Here is a 17,069-nt window from a genome sequence, read left to right as displayed (position 1 = left end):
TGATGATCTGAAAAATGACCCTCAACTTTAACAACTGTGATGTACACTTGGGCATAGCATAACTGTGTTCAGAATATTCAGCACAGGACTGCCAAGATCTTATTGGCACAACACAACTAAACTTTCAGTTACAGGGATTTTCAAGATACTTGCTTCAACCATTTCCCCTAAAATGCTCTTAAGGGGTAAACTTCATGATCTTGAGTTTGCATTTTTTTCATTAATATGAACTATTTTAAAGATAAATGCAATCTTGCATTTTAAGTAATTTGTTGTCAGTACTCTGAGGACACCATTTACATGCAAAGGAAACACCACTGCATTAATTTTGACAATCTTCCTTCCCAGCTCCACCAAAATCCATATATTTGCATGATCTGATGCCACTGATCCACCCACATACTCACTATTTGTTTATATAGAAGAACTGAAAAATACATGCACATATGTTTAAGCGTAACTGGAATTTCTTCCACATCTTCCAACAGAGCAACTGTGTTCAAAAGCAGAGCTCACTCTCAGTTACACTATTTCTTTATTCAACAAACAAGTTCTCACCCAGCAGCAGCAGCTGCATGTTTCCAGTGATTTATACACCAGCCCATCATCCTTCCTTTGTGTAACACCACACTTAAAGCCCATTCACAACCACACTTACACAGATGGTCTTTAGTTTTAGAAAGCATATTAAGCTATTGGAGAGAAGAACACTACATCAGGGCATCAACAGTTACCCCACTGCTGTGATTTAGCAAGATATCCACAGGTTTTGTTAAAGAATCAGCCTACAAATTATTCACTTCAGTTACTTTTCTGCTTTGACAGTTAGGAAGTAGCTGATCTGTAGTGGAAGACAAATATACTATGCTAAATCAGGGTTCTGAACTAACTGAAGGAAATGATTCTTTGAGCAGTTGTTTTCTGCTTTATTCCCATTTTTTTCACACCAGAAAAAATAGAAATGTTGAGAACACATTAAGAAAGATAAAAATACAAGTTAAACACAGAATGGAAAATAATTTCTTTTCAAATTGAAAACCACATCAACAAACAAATGAACAAGGAAAAAACCTAATAAAAACTTATGACCAAGGATAAGACCTCTAATCAGAGAGCAATTTTTATTCAGGATATCTAGCTTCTTTTCCTAACACCACCCCCCCCCCCCCATTTAACTCAAGACACTCAGACAACAGCTCCCCTTCTAAAGATAAACAGCATACCCAATTTTTTTAGGCCTGAGAAAACTCCTAATTTACTGAGTAATTCAAGAAGTCTGTCAACAAAAAAACAGGAAAGACCAGACTTGACATTCCTGATAATTCTAAGGTGTTAAATGATCAAGAAACAAACCCAAAATAAACACTTTTTCTCCATCATTAAGTGGGGAGTGAGAGATAGTATACTATCTCTGTCTTTAAAGGCGTTCTTTAACCTAGCTTCCCAAAATTAGTGGACTGCAACCTTAAAAATCTGCAAATTCTCCAACCTCATTTTAGTATCTTGCAAATATCAGTGTTTGCCTGAAAAGGATACAGGCAATCAGATATGGGAGAGAGGGAGGAAAGACAGAAAAGCAGCCCACCAAAAAAACCCACGCCACCTCACCAAAATCAGATCATATAAGCCACAGGTTAATTCTAGGAAGATGCAATTTGAAGACTTAAATGCACAAAAAGTGTACAACAAGCGATCCTGAGACAGGAATATTAACTTATTCATGCTACCAGTACTATATTTAAATATACTTTAAACAGTAAGTAAAAATCAATGTTTTCTATGTGGAATTTTAGTTTTACATGCACCAGATGAAATCCTCTTCTATCCTACCAGGAAAAACGCCTGGAGTCATATGAGTGAGTACTAAATCCCAGAATTAATTCAGAGGAGGAACATTCCTAAACATGCACAACAGAAGACATTGACAAGGCTGCCTTCTGAAGGGTAGCATGGGGCGTGAATGTCACCATGCAAAAAGCTTTGGGCAATGCTTAGCCCAGAAGAAAGTCTGTGAAATCAGACTTGAAACAAAGGTGTGCTCATCACCCCACTTCTCCCAGCCTGCACCAACCACCTTAACCCCCACTGTCTTCTCCTTAGATATCCCAAGCTACCTTTGTAAGAAGCATCAAGGCAGCTCACCCAAGAAGCCCAAAACCCAAGGATGATGGAGAACAGTGACCTATTCCACAAGCAGACAAAACAGGAACACAACAGAGTTGTAAGGTCCTTTTCACGCTGGAATTCAGCAAACACAGCCTGGTTCTCCATACACGTCTGAAGTTTTTCACATAGAAGACTAAATCATCTGTTAACTTGGCCTTAAAATAGTAAATAGTCTGGGAAATAGCTAAGGTAAAGATAGGACAGCAATTATTCTGTGTTCCCTTTTTTATTAATATTTTCATAATTTAAAAATAATTCTCACCATGAAGGAAAATAAAAAGTTATTTGACTTTATCAACACTACCAATAAACTAAAAAAAACAACTTCTGAACACCAAAACTAAAAAATTACTGGAACACATTTTGGATGTCTGTCATTACGCATTCCATGGGTGACTATTCAAAATCTCATGAAACTGCCTCTACTCTCTGCTGCCAGGTTGTCCAAGTATTCTGGAAGAAAACTGAGATTCTCTGATGGCTCCCAGAAGTGGGGGTCAAATTCAAATACCAACTGCAGCCAGGAGCTGCAAAGAAACCATGGGGATTGACAACCATGTCCACTATTAATCATGTTAGCAGATATAGTAGATGGCTTCAGAACACAAGAGAGCTAAAAATGTAGCTTACTATAAAATTATAATCAATAACCCTATCAATTCTGGCCTTGACCTCCTTTCTTGAAGCACAACAAAACTTTTCCACAAGAGTAGGCAGCCATGTACTGAGATATGTCAGTGTAATGTGTATATGCAAGAGAGCATAATTACATTGTATGCTCAGTTCTGTATTACTCAAATTGGGTGCCGAGCTACTAATTTAGTTTTTCATTATATTTGTATATGGAATATGCATTTGCACTGTCCATGCATGCCCATGCACACTCAATCTGATTTTAGATACACAAGGTTCTCACATATATAATTTGCTTAATTTTAAGAACAGTTATGAAACATAGAAAGCCTGATCTTTGATTTGATTTGTGAACAATTGCAGCAGAGATGCCCATTGCAAGTATGCCATTGCACCTGGCAGACACAAAAGCTACTGTATTCAAGTTCTTGGTAATTTTTAAGCTGCCAGCAGCACTTCTAGTGGGATTTTATTTTATGGCATAAAACCTTGCAGGATCTTGTAGTTATGCAGGACCTTTGAAGAAGAGGAATAAACATTTTCTTGTGCAATGAGGCACGATGTGGCACAAGCCAGGGCAGTGGGAAACCACTACCAGCAAATGATAAAAAGAAAGGGAGGATAACCTGCAGGTAACCATAAAGGTCAAAAAAGGAAAAGGAGATGTATGCTCTGAAGGATGGCCAACCCTGTGAAGGACTGGCTGTGGAAAGGAGGGGGCATTTAACTACAGGCATGGTTTGAAAAGGGCAGAGCTGACAGAAGCAGGTCCAATAAAGCAGGTGACAGATGGCTGGGATTTGAAACCAGAGTACACAGGCAAAGGACAGGCTTGAGACATTATGGAGGAAGTTGAGCCACTGTGTTGATAACCTGGGAGTGCATGTGTGTGGGTGAGCTGATTACCTGTGTGATATGCTCTCTTCTGTATGTATTTAAAGTACAAATTCTGGCTATTCTAGCTCGTTAAACACTGGACTCTCTCAATGTTTGCCAGTCTGGGCCTGTTGAAGACTGCAATAACATGCACATAAAAGCAGCTAAAAGCTTCTTCTCTGCTCTAGTCAGGATGCCAGTAAATAAAACCTGTCAGCCATTTCAACAGGGTATCATTCAGAAACAACTAGGAAACTTCTCAGAAGAGATACAGCAGAGAGGACCACCGCTTCAGTCAAGGCTGCCTGGAAAAACACGAAACTGAAAAAAGGGATGAAGCAAAGGAGATTCCAAATAGGTGTTTCTTTCTCCTTACAAAACTGCTTAGCACAGTATGGTACAAACAGCAGGACTTCTAAGAAGGCTTAAACAAAATCAGTGATCTTATCCTAGTTGTTAATGTATTGAGAATTTTTATAAATTTGCTTGGCCTTTTCTCTAACCACTGTATAGTGGCCAGGGCACACACCCCGACAGCCCTGGACAAAACATTGAGTGGAGCCTTGCAGCAAGCTCCATCATGGCCAGCTTCAAGTATTTGTCAAGTTTTTCAAATTAAACATTTGAAAATACCCAAACATTTTAAGTTGTAGGAAATACTTCACAGCAGTGCCAATATTTCAATAATAGTCTTATTAGTTAATAGTCTTGATAGTTTGAGAAAAATATTCAGTAAGGAGCCTGTATTTGCCATTTACATGTGAAAATCTCCACAACTTTGATAGCTGTTGGAATTTTTCATAGAAAACAGCTAGAAAGTTAGTAGTACTGACACCTATTTCTGCATGCAAATAGAGCTGCCACTTACAACAGTGCAAATAGAATAATTTTAAAGACAACTGATGTTAAATGTATTTGCTAGCCCAAGGACCAAGCCTCCATTGTCAAAGAGCTGGAATACCATCAGGTGCTTGAGATACAATGAACTGAAACGATCTGAAATATGTCACAAAAGTCAAACAAGAGACATGGAGCACATTCAGGTAATGTGACTGGATATCACAACACTTCTAGATAAGATACAATTGGAGTACAAAGCTGGTGCTTATTCACACCAGGTAAACTGTAAACTTTAACTTCTTGGTAAAAAAAGAAGAAACAAGATAGTCCAGAGTTTCCCTTTCTACAGCTATGAGGAGGAAAGGCACTCCCCTCCCTCCTTTCACTTTTACAGACTACGGATTTATGGTAAAATAGAAAAGAAAAAGCGGAAGGCATCTCAAAGCACAGTTACTGGTGCAGAGCCTACAGAAGGCACTTGGTCCTCACTGCAGCTTGCAAGAAACCTGTGCATAGAGGGAAATGTGTCAGCAAATACCTGAGCTGCTGGAAGAGCACACAAAGAGGAAGTGCAGAAGCCCACCCATGGTTGCAGCAAGACAGTCTGCCCTGGTAACTGAATAGCTGCTAACCTTTCAGGACCCGAGTGCTCAAGGACCTGCTCAGAGCAATTCTCAACTCTTACAACAACAAAGCAGGTCCTTAGGAGAACAGGAAGTATGGAAAGGGCAATCCCAGGGAATCCTTGCTCAGGATGGGTGCAACATTGTGCAAGGACAGGCCTATGTGATGACAGCTTGCTAAAGCTATCTCATGTGATATGACAAAGAAGGAATTAGGGGGTATTAAACAGAAGAGGGAACACAGAACAAATAACACCACTTCACCTGGTATCTCTAGTGGTTCTGGATTATTTGTGTGTGGGGCTGTAAGCTCCTGATGCCTTTCCCTTAGCAAATGGTGAATCACTATTCTAGGAGACAGGTATTCAGTCTAGGATGCAGACAATAAACTAAGAAAAAGTAAGAGGATATAGCAGGAGAACAATGAAAATACATTTAGAGAAAAAATTGTGAAAAAAACCCAAAAAGCTCTGCGGCTCCTGAAAAGAACAAAATTTTTAACTGTCTACACTAAAATTTTAGAAACTACTGTAGTAAATGAGTTACTGGACCCATTTATTCTTAGACCACACCATGCATGATGACATGAAAGCATGGAAAGATTTTTCCATACCAGCAGAAGCATCAGGCCCTTACATCCCTGTCTTACCTGCCACCACCCATCCAGCTCTCAAAGGGAAAAATCCAAAACAGTTCAACAATTATGAGAAGAGTAACAAAGAGAGTCTTTCCCGTTTCTGATGCATGCAATTAATTAAATACATACAAACACCTGCACACTGGAAAGCAGCCTCTTCCCAGCCTTCCCTTGGGTATAGCAACAAATCTCATGTCTAATGCCCCTTTATTTCTAATACCCTCCTGTATCATAGAATATCTTCTATTAATTTCTCAAGTGATTCCTTAAAAGCACTTCTTAAATCCTCTGGCCCCACTAACCTGAGTGACAGGCCTGTTGTCAAATCTGTTGTCAAATAAATAAACACATTTTTTCACTCTTAGCAGTACCTATTGGATAGCTAATGCATCTAGTTGACCATTGCAGACAAAACTGATAAACAACTTATAAACTGATACAAAACTGACAAACAACTTAAACAATTCTAGCTGAATGACAACATTTACATCACATACACTACACTAGCTGAAAGATTTTCTACTTGTCATAAAATAACAACCAATATCTAAGCCAGAAAGAGGAAAAGAAGAAAAAGTACTTTTCCTTCAGCCTAATTTTCTGACTATACACAAAGTTAAAAAGAAGTCACTCTCTTTCAAGTTAGTACTCCACTGTTCTCCTCTGTCTGACTTTCAGAGGAAGGAGATAAATTCTGTTTATATAATGGAATATGTACTACAATGCAAACAAAGAGGGAAGAGGGAATGGTTTTGAGGTCCCAGAACTACTGTCACCTATTTTTTTTTGATTGATTACATTTCAACTTGTTGATATCCTCCCAAATCTAAGAGATATATTAATCAAGTATACTAACATAACACAATTTTTACAAGATTGTCTGCAAAAGCAGCTCAATTTAGGGTCATAAATTTGAGAGCAAAAGACTGTAACACGTTCTACTCATGACTGGATCTGAGATTTGCTGCTGCACAGAGGAAACAAAGTGCATTGGCAGTATGACCTTGAAGTGGTAAAGCATGTGAGCTGAGGTTGAGCTATACATGGACCTTAACTTAGCAATTTCCCAAGTTTCAGCCACTCACTTTGATGTGAAGCACCCAAGCAATTCTAATGCTAATTTTGTCAGGTTTGTGGTTTACATTTCTCTCAAGTACACACAAATGGGTCAGTGCCAAGAGTGAGCAGGCAAGGAACTGTACATCATTAAGCAGGGCTCCCAGGTCAGTTGATGAAGCTTCACCTCTTTAATCATGTGAATAGACCTGAAGTTTGGGATAGGAGGGGAGAAGGCTGTGCTTGGATGTTGGTCATATGGTGATCACAGGAACATTGAGAAGGTACTGCTGGCAATTCTGTGCCTTCTAACACATCTCCTTTGAGCACTAAGCCATGGTAGCAAATCCCATGGGTGCTGAAGGTTAGAGCTGCCTTTCTGCCCTATTGAAACGCAGTAGCCAGGCCAGGAAACAGACCCAGATGAACCAAGCAGGCAGTGAACCAGAAGGTAAAAAGGCACTAAGTAGCACAGGGCTACCAATATTCAACTCACAGGCACTGCAATGGGAAGGCATGAGGCAGGTGCCAAAGGAGTGAAATTTGTTTGCTTAGAATACACTTCAATTCTGAATTTTCTAACTCCCTAGAGCAGTTATCTGCACACGGGAAGGCTCCAGGTCTTGCTGTTTATGGGACAAAAGGGACATCATAAAAACAAAATATGTCTTATCAACTCCTTAAAAGCAGGTGAAATTACTTGAAGGGAATGACTATACTGTGACCTCAATACCACAAGTCAAATGAAGATTAAACATTTGCACTCAGTGGTTCCCTGTTCCCTCTTCCCTAGCCTCAGGAAGGTGTTGAGATTCCTCTTTTACAGAACTTCATGTTGGAATCCCAGTCAGCAGAACTCTACAAAAAATAAGTTCCACATAAAACCATGATTTACCTCCTCTGCTTCTGGTAATAATTTAAGAAATTCATGTAGCAGTTCAGAACCATAGGGCTGACTTCTTCCATGATAAATATCTTCAATGATGGATTCGGCAGACCTTGAAAAAACAATTGAGCACACATATTTCTAACACTTGCAGGGTGAACAGTTAGACAGATTGAAAAAACCACACCTGGGCTACTCAACAGATTTATAAAGAGGCTGTGGATGCATCAGTGTCCACAGCAGCACTGCTCTGACACCATTTTCAGTGATGCCTTTACTGAAGGGCAACGTTATCAGTGAATACAGACACCAATGGAACAGCTTGACAACATTGCTGCAATTGCCCCTTTCTAATTGTTTACAAAGAGAGGAAGCCAGCAAAAGGCAGCTCACAGGCACTGCTACATGAGGTAAAAGGGCTTCCCTTAACCATACCTGAAAACTCACCTCAACTGCTTAATATCAGCAAACTCTGATGCTAAGTCATAAACTCGCAACTGAACATATTAGAAAACAAATTATGCCAAATTACTTTTGAGAAAACTGCATAAAACTGCAAACTCCACAAGCACAGAGCACAATGTATATATTTTATGAGAACTACAAAGAATCTTACTTTTTGAATTGTTTGAGAAATATCCCAATGTTCATACTTCGTTTTGCATCCAAAATGGAAACCTGAGAGAGAAAGCAAGAGATTAATCTAACAATACCTAAGAAAATAGCATATAATGCAGATATAATTTCGTAAATTGCTACAGGTAACTGTTTGCACCAAATCCCAGACCAAATAAATATAGAGTCACTTCTTAACAACAAAGCTCATATACTACAAAACTAGTTTTTATCAGGAAAATATATAGCACACTCACATCACCTTTCTCCAAGTGAAGCAAAAAATTCCATAGCAACATATAATGAAGGAAAGAATCAATATTTCTATTTCATTACAAAGTAAAAACATTCTTCTTGCTTATTTCATAACCCTGCATCTGCAAAATGTTGCTTATCAGGTAATACACTATATTGCATTTGAAGGCCCCAAGGGTAGTGAACACCACACTTCAAAACCCATGTAAATTCAGAGGTTTTGTGACAAATGTGAGGATGGGATTTCTAAGCAGAAAACCAGAAATGTGATTTCTAAGCAGAGATCAGGTGCATTACTGACTTAATTCATGCCAACTAACAGCCACATTGACTCAGGGGAAAATAAGTAAGTCGATCTTGAATCAAGCCCTGAAACACGAAATGCTCAAATCTGTTTGCTTACCTACAAGCAAACAGAAATCCATAATAAAATAAGCTCTCCCAGCTTTGTACTTCAAAGTTGGTTTGCTGTATCATCTTGCATACATAATTCTGAAGATTAGGCAGACAGGAAAAAACCCAAACCCACCCCACAATATTTCCCCTTAATTTTGTAAAAAATTTTAAAATCAAAGTGCCTCTTTTATTTTTCTTCCTGTAACAGCACACAAGTTTAAACCTGAGAGGTTTGGCCTGTTTTAGCAAATTGTGTCCTTAAGGTTAAAATTTTACCACAGCTATTTTGGTGATAGCAGCTATAGAAGTCATGAGATTTACAAGGACTAGAGGATTGTTTCACCTGAACAGTTCCACCTGACGGCTACAATAAAAGAGCTCAGTACACATAGATGTTCAAGACTACTGTGGGACTCGCATGTGTTTGTGGTTTTGACAACTGGAAAGGCATTTTGACCTTTGTGACAGTGCTCAGATTAGAAGTAGATATATAAATGCAACATTGGCATTATCACGAAATTGAATTAGCCTGCAGTCAGCTGGTGACAGTGAAAATATAGGGATGATTAATGGGCTATCCTCAACATACACCCAGGAGACAGCCTCTCCGTCTGCTGAAAATAGTGACTCATATTGAAAAGTTTTCTGAAATTCTGGAATTTCCTCTCTCCTGAAAACAGTGAAGACTAGAAAACACAGGAAATATCAGCATATTAGTTTTAATTAGATGATTGGTAGCCTGAAGCCCTTCAGTTTCAGCATATGCAGAGATAAGGGGGCAGATTGTGGTTTATTCTCCTGTTATCTTAAGAGTTGAGAGGCCCCCAACAGATCATTAAGGAAAAGCCCCTTAACACAGGACAGGTTCAAATATCTCTCCCCCTGCAGTATCTAATCTTTTTCAAATGTTTTACTGCAGAGACCTCTCACTGACCTCTCTAACTGCAGCTCCAGTCTCCAATTGCTCCGGTCACCCCCAGTTCTCTGGTTTCTCTGTACTTACTAGTTTAAGCCTATAAGCTTTACCATTATTTGGCTTTTGGTTTGTTTGGGGTTTTTAAGCATGTTCAGAGTTAACCTTGTGTACATTTTTTAAATCACAGTCAGTAACTGTTACAAGGAGACTGATCATCAGATGAGTAAACCTTTGTTTTCCATGGCACAACTCAGATTTACAGTACAACCTCAAACAAATTACATAATTTTTTTTAATATCTTCCCTCGAAGAAAAATAACAAAGGGGAACATATACAGCTGCATTTGTCTTATCAGCACAACAAAAAAATGTCACAGCTGTTGTTAAGTACCAGGATTTTACATACATTTCTTGCTCTGTATATGGCTGTACTCTATTTTTTCTCTGATTCCTTGTTTAACCACACAATCAGAACAAGTCTCACTTTGTGGTCACTCTTTGCTTGGTGTCTACTCCAAGCTTATCAGAAGTGTTTGAAACTGCTGTCATTACATAACTACCTTCAAGGAGTTTCCAGATGAGAGCACAAGGAGGAGAAAAGGGAACCTGGCAGATACTCCATAAATACAAGTTCCTACTCCTTGCACACAAATACACTACCTTCCATCCCACATTCAGTTGCATATTAGAGTCATAACCTCAGCCTGAACATCTGTTCACAATTTCTACTCTTCTCCACTGAGATTTCATTTAAATTTGTTCATGCAGAGCACTGTCTGCTGTTGCTTTTTACCCTTTGAACATTACCACAGCTTTTTCTAAATTCTGCTCAGTCTGCTCCTGTCTTCTGCTCACACACGCCATCAACGCTGCTGCCAGCACAGCATGTTTCAGGTCTCTGTTTGCCACCCAAAGAGGTTTTGAAGCGCTGTCCACCAGTAATACCCCTGGACTCCTTGACTCAAAAAGTTACACTGGACTATAATTGAGAACTGGGAACAGGCACTCCTAGTCCCACTGGGATTCTCCATAGCAAAAAAAACCCACCTCTCATATGGTTTCTTATGATTTACTTTAGATAAATTCAGGAGAGCTTTCTCCATTCTCATCCTCTACTCTCTGAAACTGGAAATACTACAACTCTCTCAGATACTTTCCACCATCTCCATACCTGTACTTTGCAAGCCCATGTAAAACATCACAAGTCACTTGCCATCACTTCTCACATCTACTTTATAAACAGTGCAATCTCTAAACCAAGGACAGCAATTCACTCATTATTCCACTTCTCATCATCAGAGTATTCAACACAGCATTATTTCCAAAATCTGCAGCAGGCACAGATCACACAGATCTCAATTTGACAAATGTTAATTCACCACAGTTATCAAGGTGCTATGAGAAGGGGAAAATTAGCCTGAGTACCATGGTGAAGTTATGTGGATGGTAAGAGTAATCCCAACACGAATTCGCAATCAATACGAAAGATTCAGAGGAGTGTTCTGGGAGACACAAAAAGACTCACATCAAAACTGACTTTGTAGTGACTGGAGAGATGCAACAGGAGTTTCTTGCCATGAAATCATCAATGAGGAAGAGAAACACAACAAAGTGGATTTATAACAGATCAGTAAAACAAAACATTGTAGGTTTTCTTTGCCCAAGAATAATGGGATTTCACATGGTGGGACAGAGTTTACAAATTACAGCAAGCATGGAACAGCCTGGTGGCTCAGGCTGGGTGCTGAAGGTTAGGAAGCATATAAATAACATCCTGCTTCAGCCTCCACTTCACATTACAACATAGCAACCATCACTCCATGCCTGCAGTCACAGTGCAGCAGAGTGAACCTAGCAGCTTACTAAAGGGCTGCCCCACTCTGTGTCATCCTTGCATGTCACGTTCCTAGCCTGCTTTTTCCCTTAGGCAGGCACTGGTACTCATCTCATTTGGTTGTTGCTGATAGCTCTTCTCTGGATTAACAGGTTGAATCAGCTCTCAAGAAGGTGGAACAAGCATCAGAGCCAGCACAGGGAAAACAGATAAGGCGCGTCTAGGAGAGCGGGCAAGAGACATCCTGTTCACTCCTTCCATCTTCCTTCTCTCTCCTCCTCCCACTGTCCCTTTGCACAGGTTCTAGAATTCACTGCATCCTTCCTCAAAGTCATTAAACCTCACACAAAGAGCAGAAACTGCTCCAGTAGAAAACAAACTAAGAGCCCCACAGCACTCTGCTGAGCTGTTCACTTAAATATGTTTACAGAGGGTGTAATATGTGTATTACATGTCAATATCTGTCCAGAGGCAGCGGACAGGTGGGGTGAGGTGAGACACAGGAGCAGAGGCACGGTTGGAAGGAGAAAGCAAGAGCAGTTCCTCTGGCTGACAAGAAGCTGTTCTGCCCACTCTGCTGCCAGGCTAACTACAGCCTGGCTGAGTGCCTGCTGTGCCACACTGGGACACCACTGAAGGATGGGGAAAGTAAATTGGCGTGTAAACTTAACCTTGCACCCCCTATTTTTCAGAGCCTCAAATTACATGGAACCATAGGGCAAATTAAGCCTTTAGTCAAGGAAACATTTTAATTAATCTCCTAAGGGTTTGGTGAGAGCTTGTTTACAAAAAGGAAAGCATTTGCTGTAGGAGTTTGACTCAAGCCTCAGAAGGGACTTCTGTTATAATGATGACGTTACATATGAATTCTCTGTGGAGTGAGGAATTCAAAGGACATGCAGTGTTGTAAGCTCCTACATGCGTAGAACTCTTAGCAAAATTGCTCATAATTTCATAATCAACAGCGATCTCTGGCAAAGGTATGAAACCCCAAATCTCCTCCACAGTCTGTAGGGCAGTGCCCTCAACACTGGCTGAAGAGTAACTCTTCACCCCTTCCAATGAAGCTACACCTTGCACCAAGAGGGAGGCCATAGGGACAACAGAGCACTCTCTGGCCCTGCCCTTCTGTACAGCACTTCGGACACATGCTGCTTTTTTCAGATTTGGATCTAAGTAAAAGTTGAGTTTATGCACTTGAAGTTGTCTTGAAAATTCATTGCTGATATATGATGCCAACTAGGCTAATTCCACTATGTAAACTTCTAAGAACATTTTTCTTTGCTAGACCATAAAGCACTAAAATCAACTGTGTCATACACAAAAGGAACAGAGGTACTGAAACTCAAAATGTCTGGTCCACCTGGCCCTGCCAGTTTATGAAACAGCCAAAAGCAGAACTAGAGCTCCTTCAGCCCCACACCAGCACACTCTCCACCAGGTCACACAGATTCCTCACATCCCAGCTCCTGTCAGCCTCTGTTGGTTTTACCAGAGTGAGCTGAGGATAGCCATCCACGCTGAAAGAATCAAAGGTGGCTGACAATCCATGGAGTCACAAACCAGGCCTGTGCTCCCATCCCCAGCCCCTGCTGAACCAGGCCTGCAGCAGATGAGGCATGTGAGCTGCTGCCCATCTGTATTTCCAGTAACACACGGCTCCTCAGGATTATCTCCTTCCCTCCTTGCTAAGCAGATAGGACTGCAAAGTCCATTAGCACATGAGAAATTGCTCACCACTGACACACTGCTGCAGCATGCCTGACAAAGCTTAGCGAGCCAGTGGAACATTTTGTCACTTAAGTGGCATCACTCAGAGCCAGTCCTGCTGCCTCACCACCTGCCACGTGCAGAGTCACCATGGGAGCCCTGAGCCAGGGTGCACAGGCATCAAGCAGTGCAAATGCACCGCACCACCATATCAGCTCCAGACAGATGCAGGAAAACCATAACTTTCAGCAAGGCAGGGTTTTGTTTCCAAGGCATTGTATCTTGGAGAATCCCTTGTTTTGCAGGCCTCTGATTTTAATCTCTACCACTGCATGACTTCTAGAGCACACTGGGGTTTTCTCTGACCTACCTACTGCACACTATGGGCCACATTCAGTTTATGAAACTTATTGTAATATTTACTAGAACTAGATCTTTATCACACAGCAGTCCTGAAAGGGGAGCCTCTGAGGAAATGCAGGAGGCCAGAACTCTGTACGTCTGTTCTCAGCACAGGAAGTGCACTCACTACACTCCTGATTCAAAGATGAACATAGCCTGAACAGGTTAATGACTACCTCTGATGATGGCCCCAATTACTACCTCCCAACATCAGGTTTCAGAGCCTACAATACACATGCCATCTTAAACCTTAAATTTCACTATGTACAACATGCATACCATCAGTGCATTGGTTTCTCATCTTGTCCCTTCTGATCTTATTTTGACACCTCCTGAATCCTGCAAGATATTGGCAACTTCATGTCCCTATTTTCTCACTAAAAAATGATGCATTGTTACATCTCTTAACCCCATGCCTTCTGTATTTTGTTTACAAGCCAACATGTATGTAGACACACGCTAGTGATTAAATCTGCATTTCAGCCCTCCAATTACTTTAGAGAAAGATCACTTGAGACAATTCAATTCAGGCTTCACAAAGAGGCTGTCTATAAATGAGGATTTAAGAACTAGAAAAGCTACTTATCACTTCCCTGGAGAGTGTCTGAACCTGAGAGTACTCGGTAGAGAGTACTCCTTGCCACCTGAACAGAAATCAGCAGCAATCTTGGGACTTTCCTGGAAGGTTATCTTCATGTCCAGAAAAAGCAGGGAGGATGAAGTAAAGTTTTTCTTAGCAGGAAAGTCATGTTTAAGAAAGTGGAAACTTTAAATTTATCAAATAACAAATACCCTTAATCACTGTATTATGTTCTATATCCTTGCTGCCATACTGGCACTTCCCTTCCTGATGTCTCCAGGATACTGTGGGCAAATACAGCATTAACCCTTGCAAACAGGACCCTCTCCTCCCCTGCCTGGTACATATTTGCATGTGCAACATCTTGCCTGCATCACAGACACAGAGCAGGAGTTGAAGAGACAATACAATTGTGTTCCACACTGGAAACTCAAGGGCTATCCAACATGAGTAAATACAGATGCTTTCAGCTCCCTCCGCTTATTCATATTTATTTTAACAGGTGATCAAATCACAGCACTTAGCAAGTAAAAATAATAAAACACAGTTAGCTCTTTGAAAAACAAATATGTGCCACTAAGAACAAAGAGTTTATGTTTCCCATCATTCCCCTCTCCTTTGAATCAAGACAAATTTGCCATAAGGATGAAACATGACAGAGAAAGAGAAAAAGGCGAGGCAGAATTCACATCCACTCCTACAGCATTATGTAAAAAAAGAGGTTTTACTTTAATTCTTACCTCCTCTTTAGTCTCTTTAAACGAAGATTTTAAAGATCGGCTTCGGGAGTCCTGGGGTTTGGCTTCCTCCTGCTGCCCAAAAAGTTCCTCAATTGTCTTTGTATCAATTTGATACTGTGGTCGTGCAGCAATTGTCCAGATATTGTTTTTACCACGGACTTGTTCCTCAGGGATAGTTTTCCAGAAAAAACTCCGCATTCGTTTTTTTTTGCCATGGCTGTCGTGCCCATTGACCAGCTGTGGAGGCAGAGGTATGCTGGGGCCAGGCAGTGGAGGAGGGGGTGGTGGAGGGGGTGGCATTCCCGGGGGGAGCGGAGGGGCCGGGGGAGCCCCTGTGAGGGGACATGGCGCGGGGGGCGACGATGCTGCAGGCTGAGAAAGTTGAGGCGCCGTCGTCGTATCCTCACTCATTAATCCCGTCGCAACTGGAATTGCCCCATTTTCTTTATCATTGACCAAGGAGAGACAATTCATAACATGCATTTTACAGCCTCCCCGAAGGGGAGAGTGTTACTTCCTTGGATGGGTTTGGAGCATGGAACAGTTGGCGCAGCAGCCGCTGGGATCACGCCCTCTCAAACCCTATCTGCCAGCAGCGGCAGCACAAGAGGGGACTGCACCATCTCCGCAACCTGCGACAAAGGACAACAGGGACACTCAGATCACAGACACTGGACGCTGTCCCTCGCACTGAAAAGACACCAAAGGCACAACAGCTATCAAGTTTTCAATCCAGAAGGGAAATTTAGTGAATCAAAAGCCTTTCATGGGACAGTAGTTTAATGTTTATCCACACCAAGATTTCAAACAGCTTCAGGTGCCTAGATTTCAAGAACATATATAAACACAAGAATACCTCTAAATCACCCACAGTGGGTATCAAAACTACCTATTAATCTCCATTCAGTGCAATTTTGTAAAAGAATATAGTTATGTCGAATTATTAAAAAAATATTATTCCACTGTTAATTTCAGGTATGCTTTTAAAGCTGACTGCACACAGTACTAACTATGGTACTGACTAACTGCATCAAACAGACCCTGTTTGAATCTTCTAAACCATGGTTCAAACCCAAACTGCATAAAAATAGCTAAAAATTTACGGATAATTTAAACAGTCTAGCCTAGTGTACTACTTTTTTTTGCCTTTTTATTTTTCACATAAATGTAAATAAGGGCAAAAATAGTGTACAGTCCCTTAAGTCTCTGTGTTCGTTGAGCATGAACTTAAAAGTATTATTGGTTTGGCTGCACTATCTCCCAAAATCCACTCAGAGAAGAAAGACCACAGTTTGATCAAGCTGTCCTTGATAATTTACTTCAGCATCCAGGTTAACAGTGCCAGTTCAATAACAGAGAGAGAGAAAGGACAGAGAAGCTGGTAGGTGGAACAGGACGCTACACATCCTAAGCATTGCACATATGCAAAGCTTTAAATACTTTGGGAAGTTTTAACCTCTGGATTATCTCATAAAACAACAGGAATCACAGTGGGTTTTAGCACTTTTTTTATACTGTTACCTTCTAAATAAAAATGCTGTTATTAGCAGCAAACCTTCAGGTAAAAGCACAAGTTCCACAAACCCCACACTTTTAACAAATTAAATCTATTGAAACAGATTTAATTCATAAGTCTCAGAGAAAAATTAAAGTGTTTCAAATACATACCAATAAGGAATCTCATGATTTTATGGAAATTTGGAAGCTATCTCAAAAAAAAAAAATTGGGAATTTACAAGAAAAAAACCCTGAAAATTCAAAGATTGCACACAATGCAAACTTAGATAGGAGACAAACAGGCCCCTGAGGAAAACTCAGCCTCAGGAAACCTCACCAGAAAAAGCTCAAGTAATGCCCTGGCACAAGAACAACATCAAATCAGAAATTTGGCACTGACTTAGTGG

At 40.6% G+C, this 17,069-nt stretch overlaps 1 protein-coding gene across 1 annotated transcript in view; it reads right to left on the bottom strand.

The window, feature by feature from the left end:
- Nucleotides 1-15,738, bottom strand: part of FHDC1 (FH2 domain containing 1) — a 32,284-nt gene extending 16,546 nt beyond the window's left edge. Inside the window, exons 1-3 of the mRNA XM_066548187.1 lie at nt 15,166-15,738; nt 8,334-8,395; nt 7,727-7,829 (exon numbers count right to left, since the gene is read on the bottom strand). Coding sequence (XP_066404284.1) covers nt 7,727-7,829; nt 8,334-8,395; nt 15,166-15,648 — 648 coding nt within the window. The 5' untranslated portion in view covers nt 15,649-15,738. The remainder of the gene's footprint in view (nt 1-7,726; nt 7,830-8,333; nt 8,396-15,165) is intronic.
- Between the last annotated feature and the right edge of the window lie 1,331 nt (nt 15,739-17,069).

This window comes from Molothrus aeneus, chromosome 4 (assembly GCF_037042795.1).
Source record: "Molothrus aeneus isolate 106 chromosome 4, BPBGC_Maene_1.0, whole genome shotgun sequence".
Lineage (NCBI taxonomy): Eukaryota > Metazoa > Chordata > Aves > Passeriformes > Icteridae > Molothrus > Molothrus aeneus.
The sequence above is the reverse complement of the archived record's forward strand: the minus strand, read 5'-3'. Positions and strand labels throughout refer to the sequence as shown.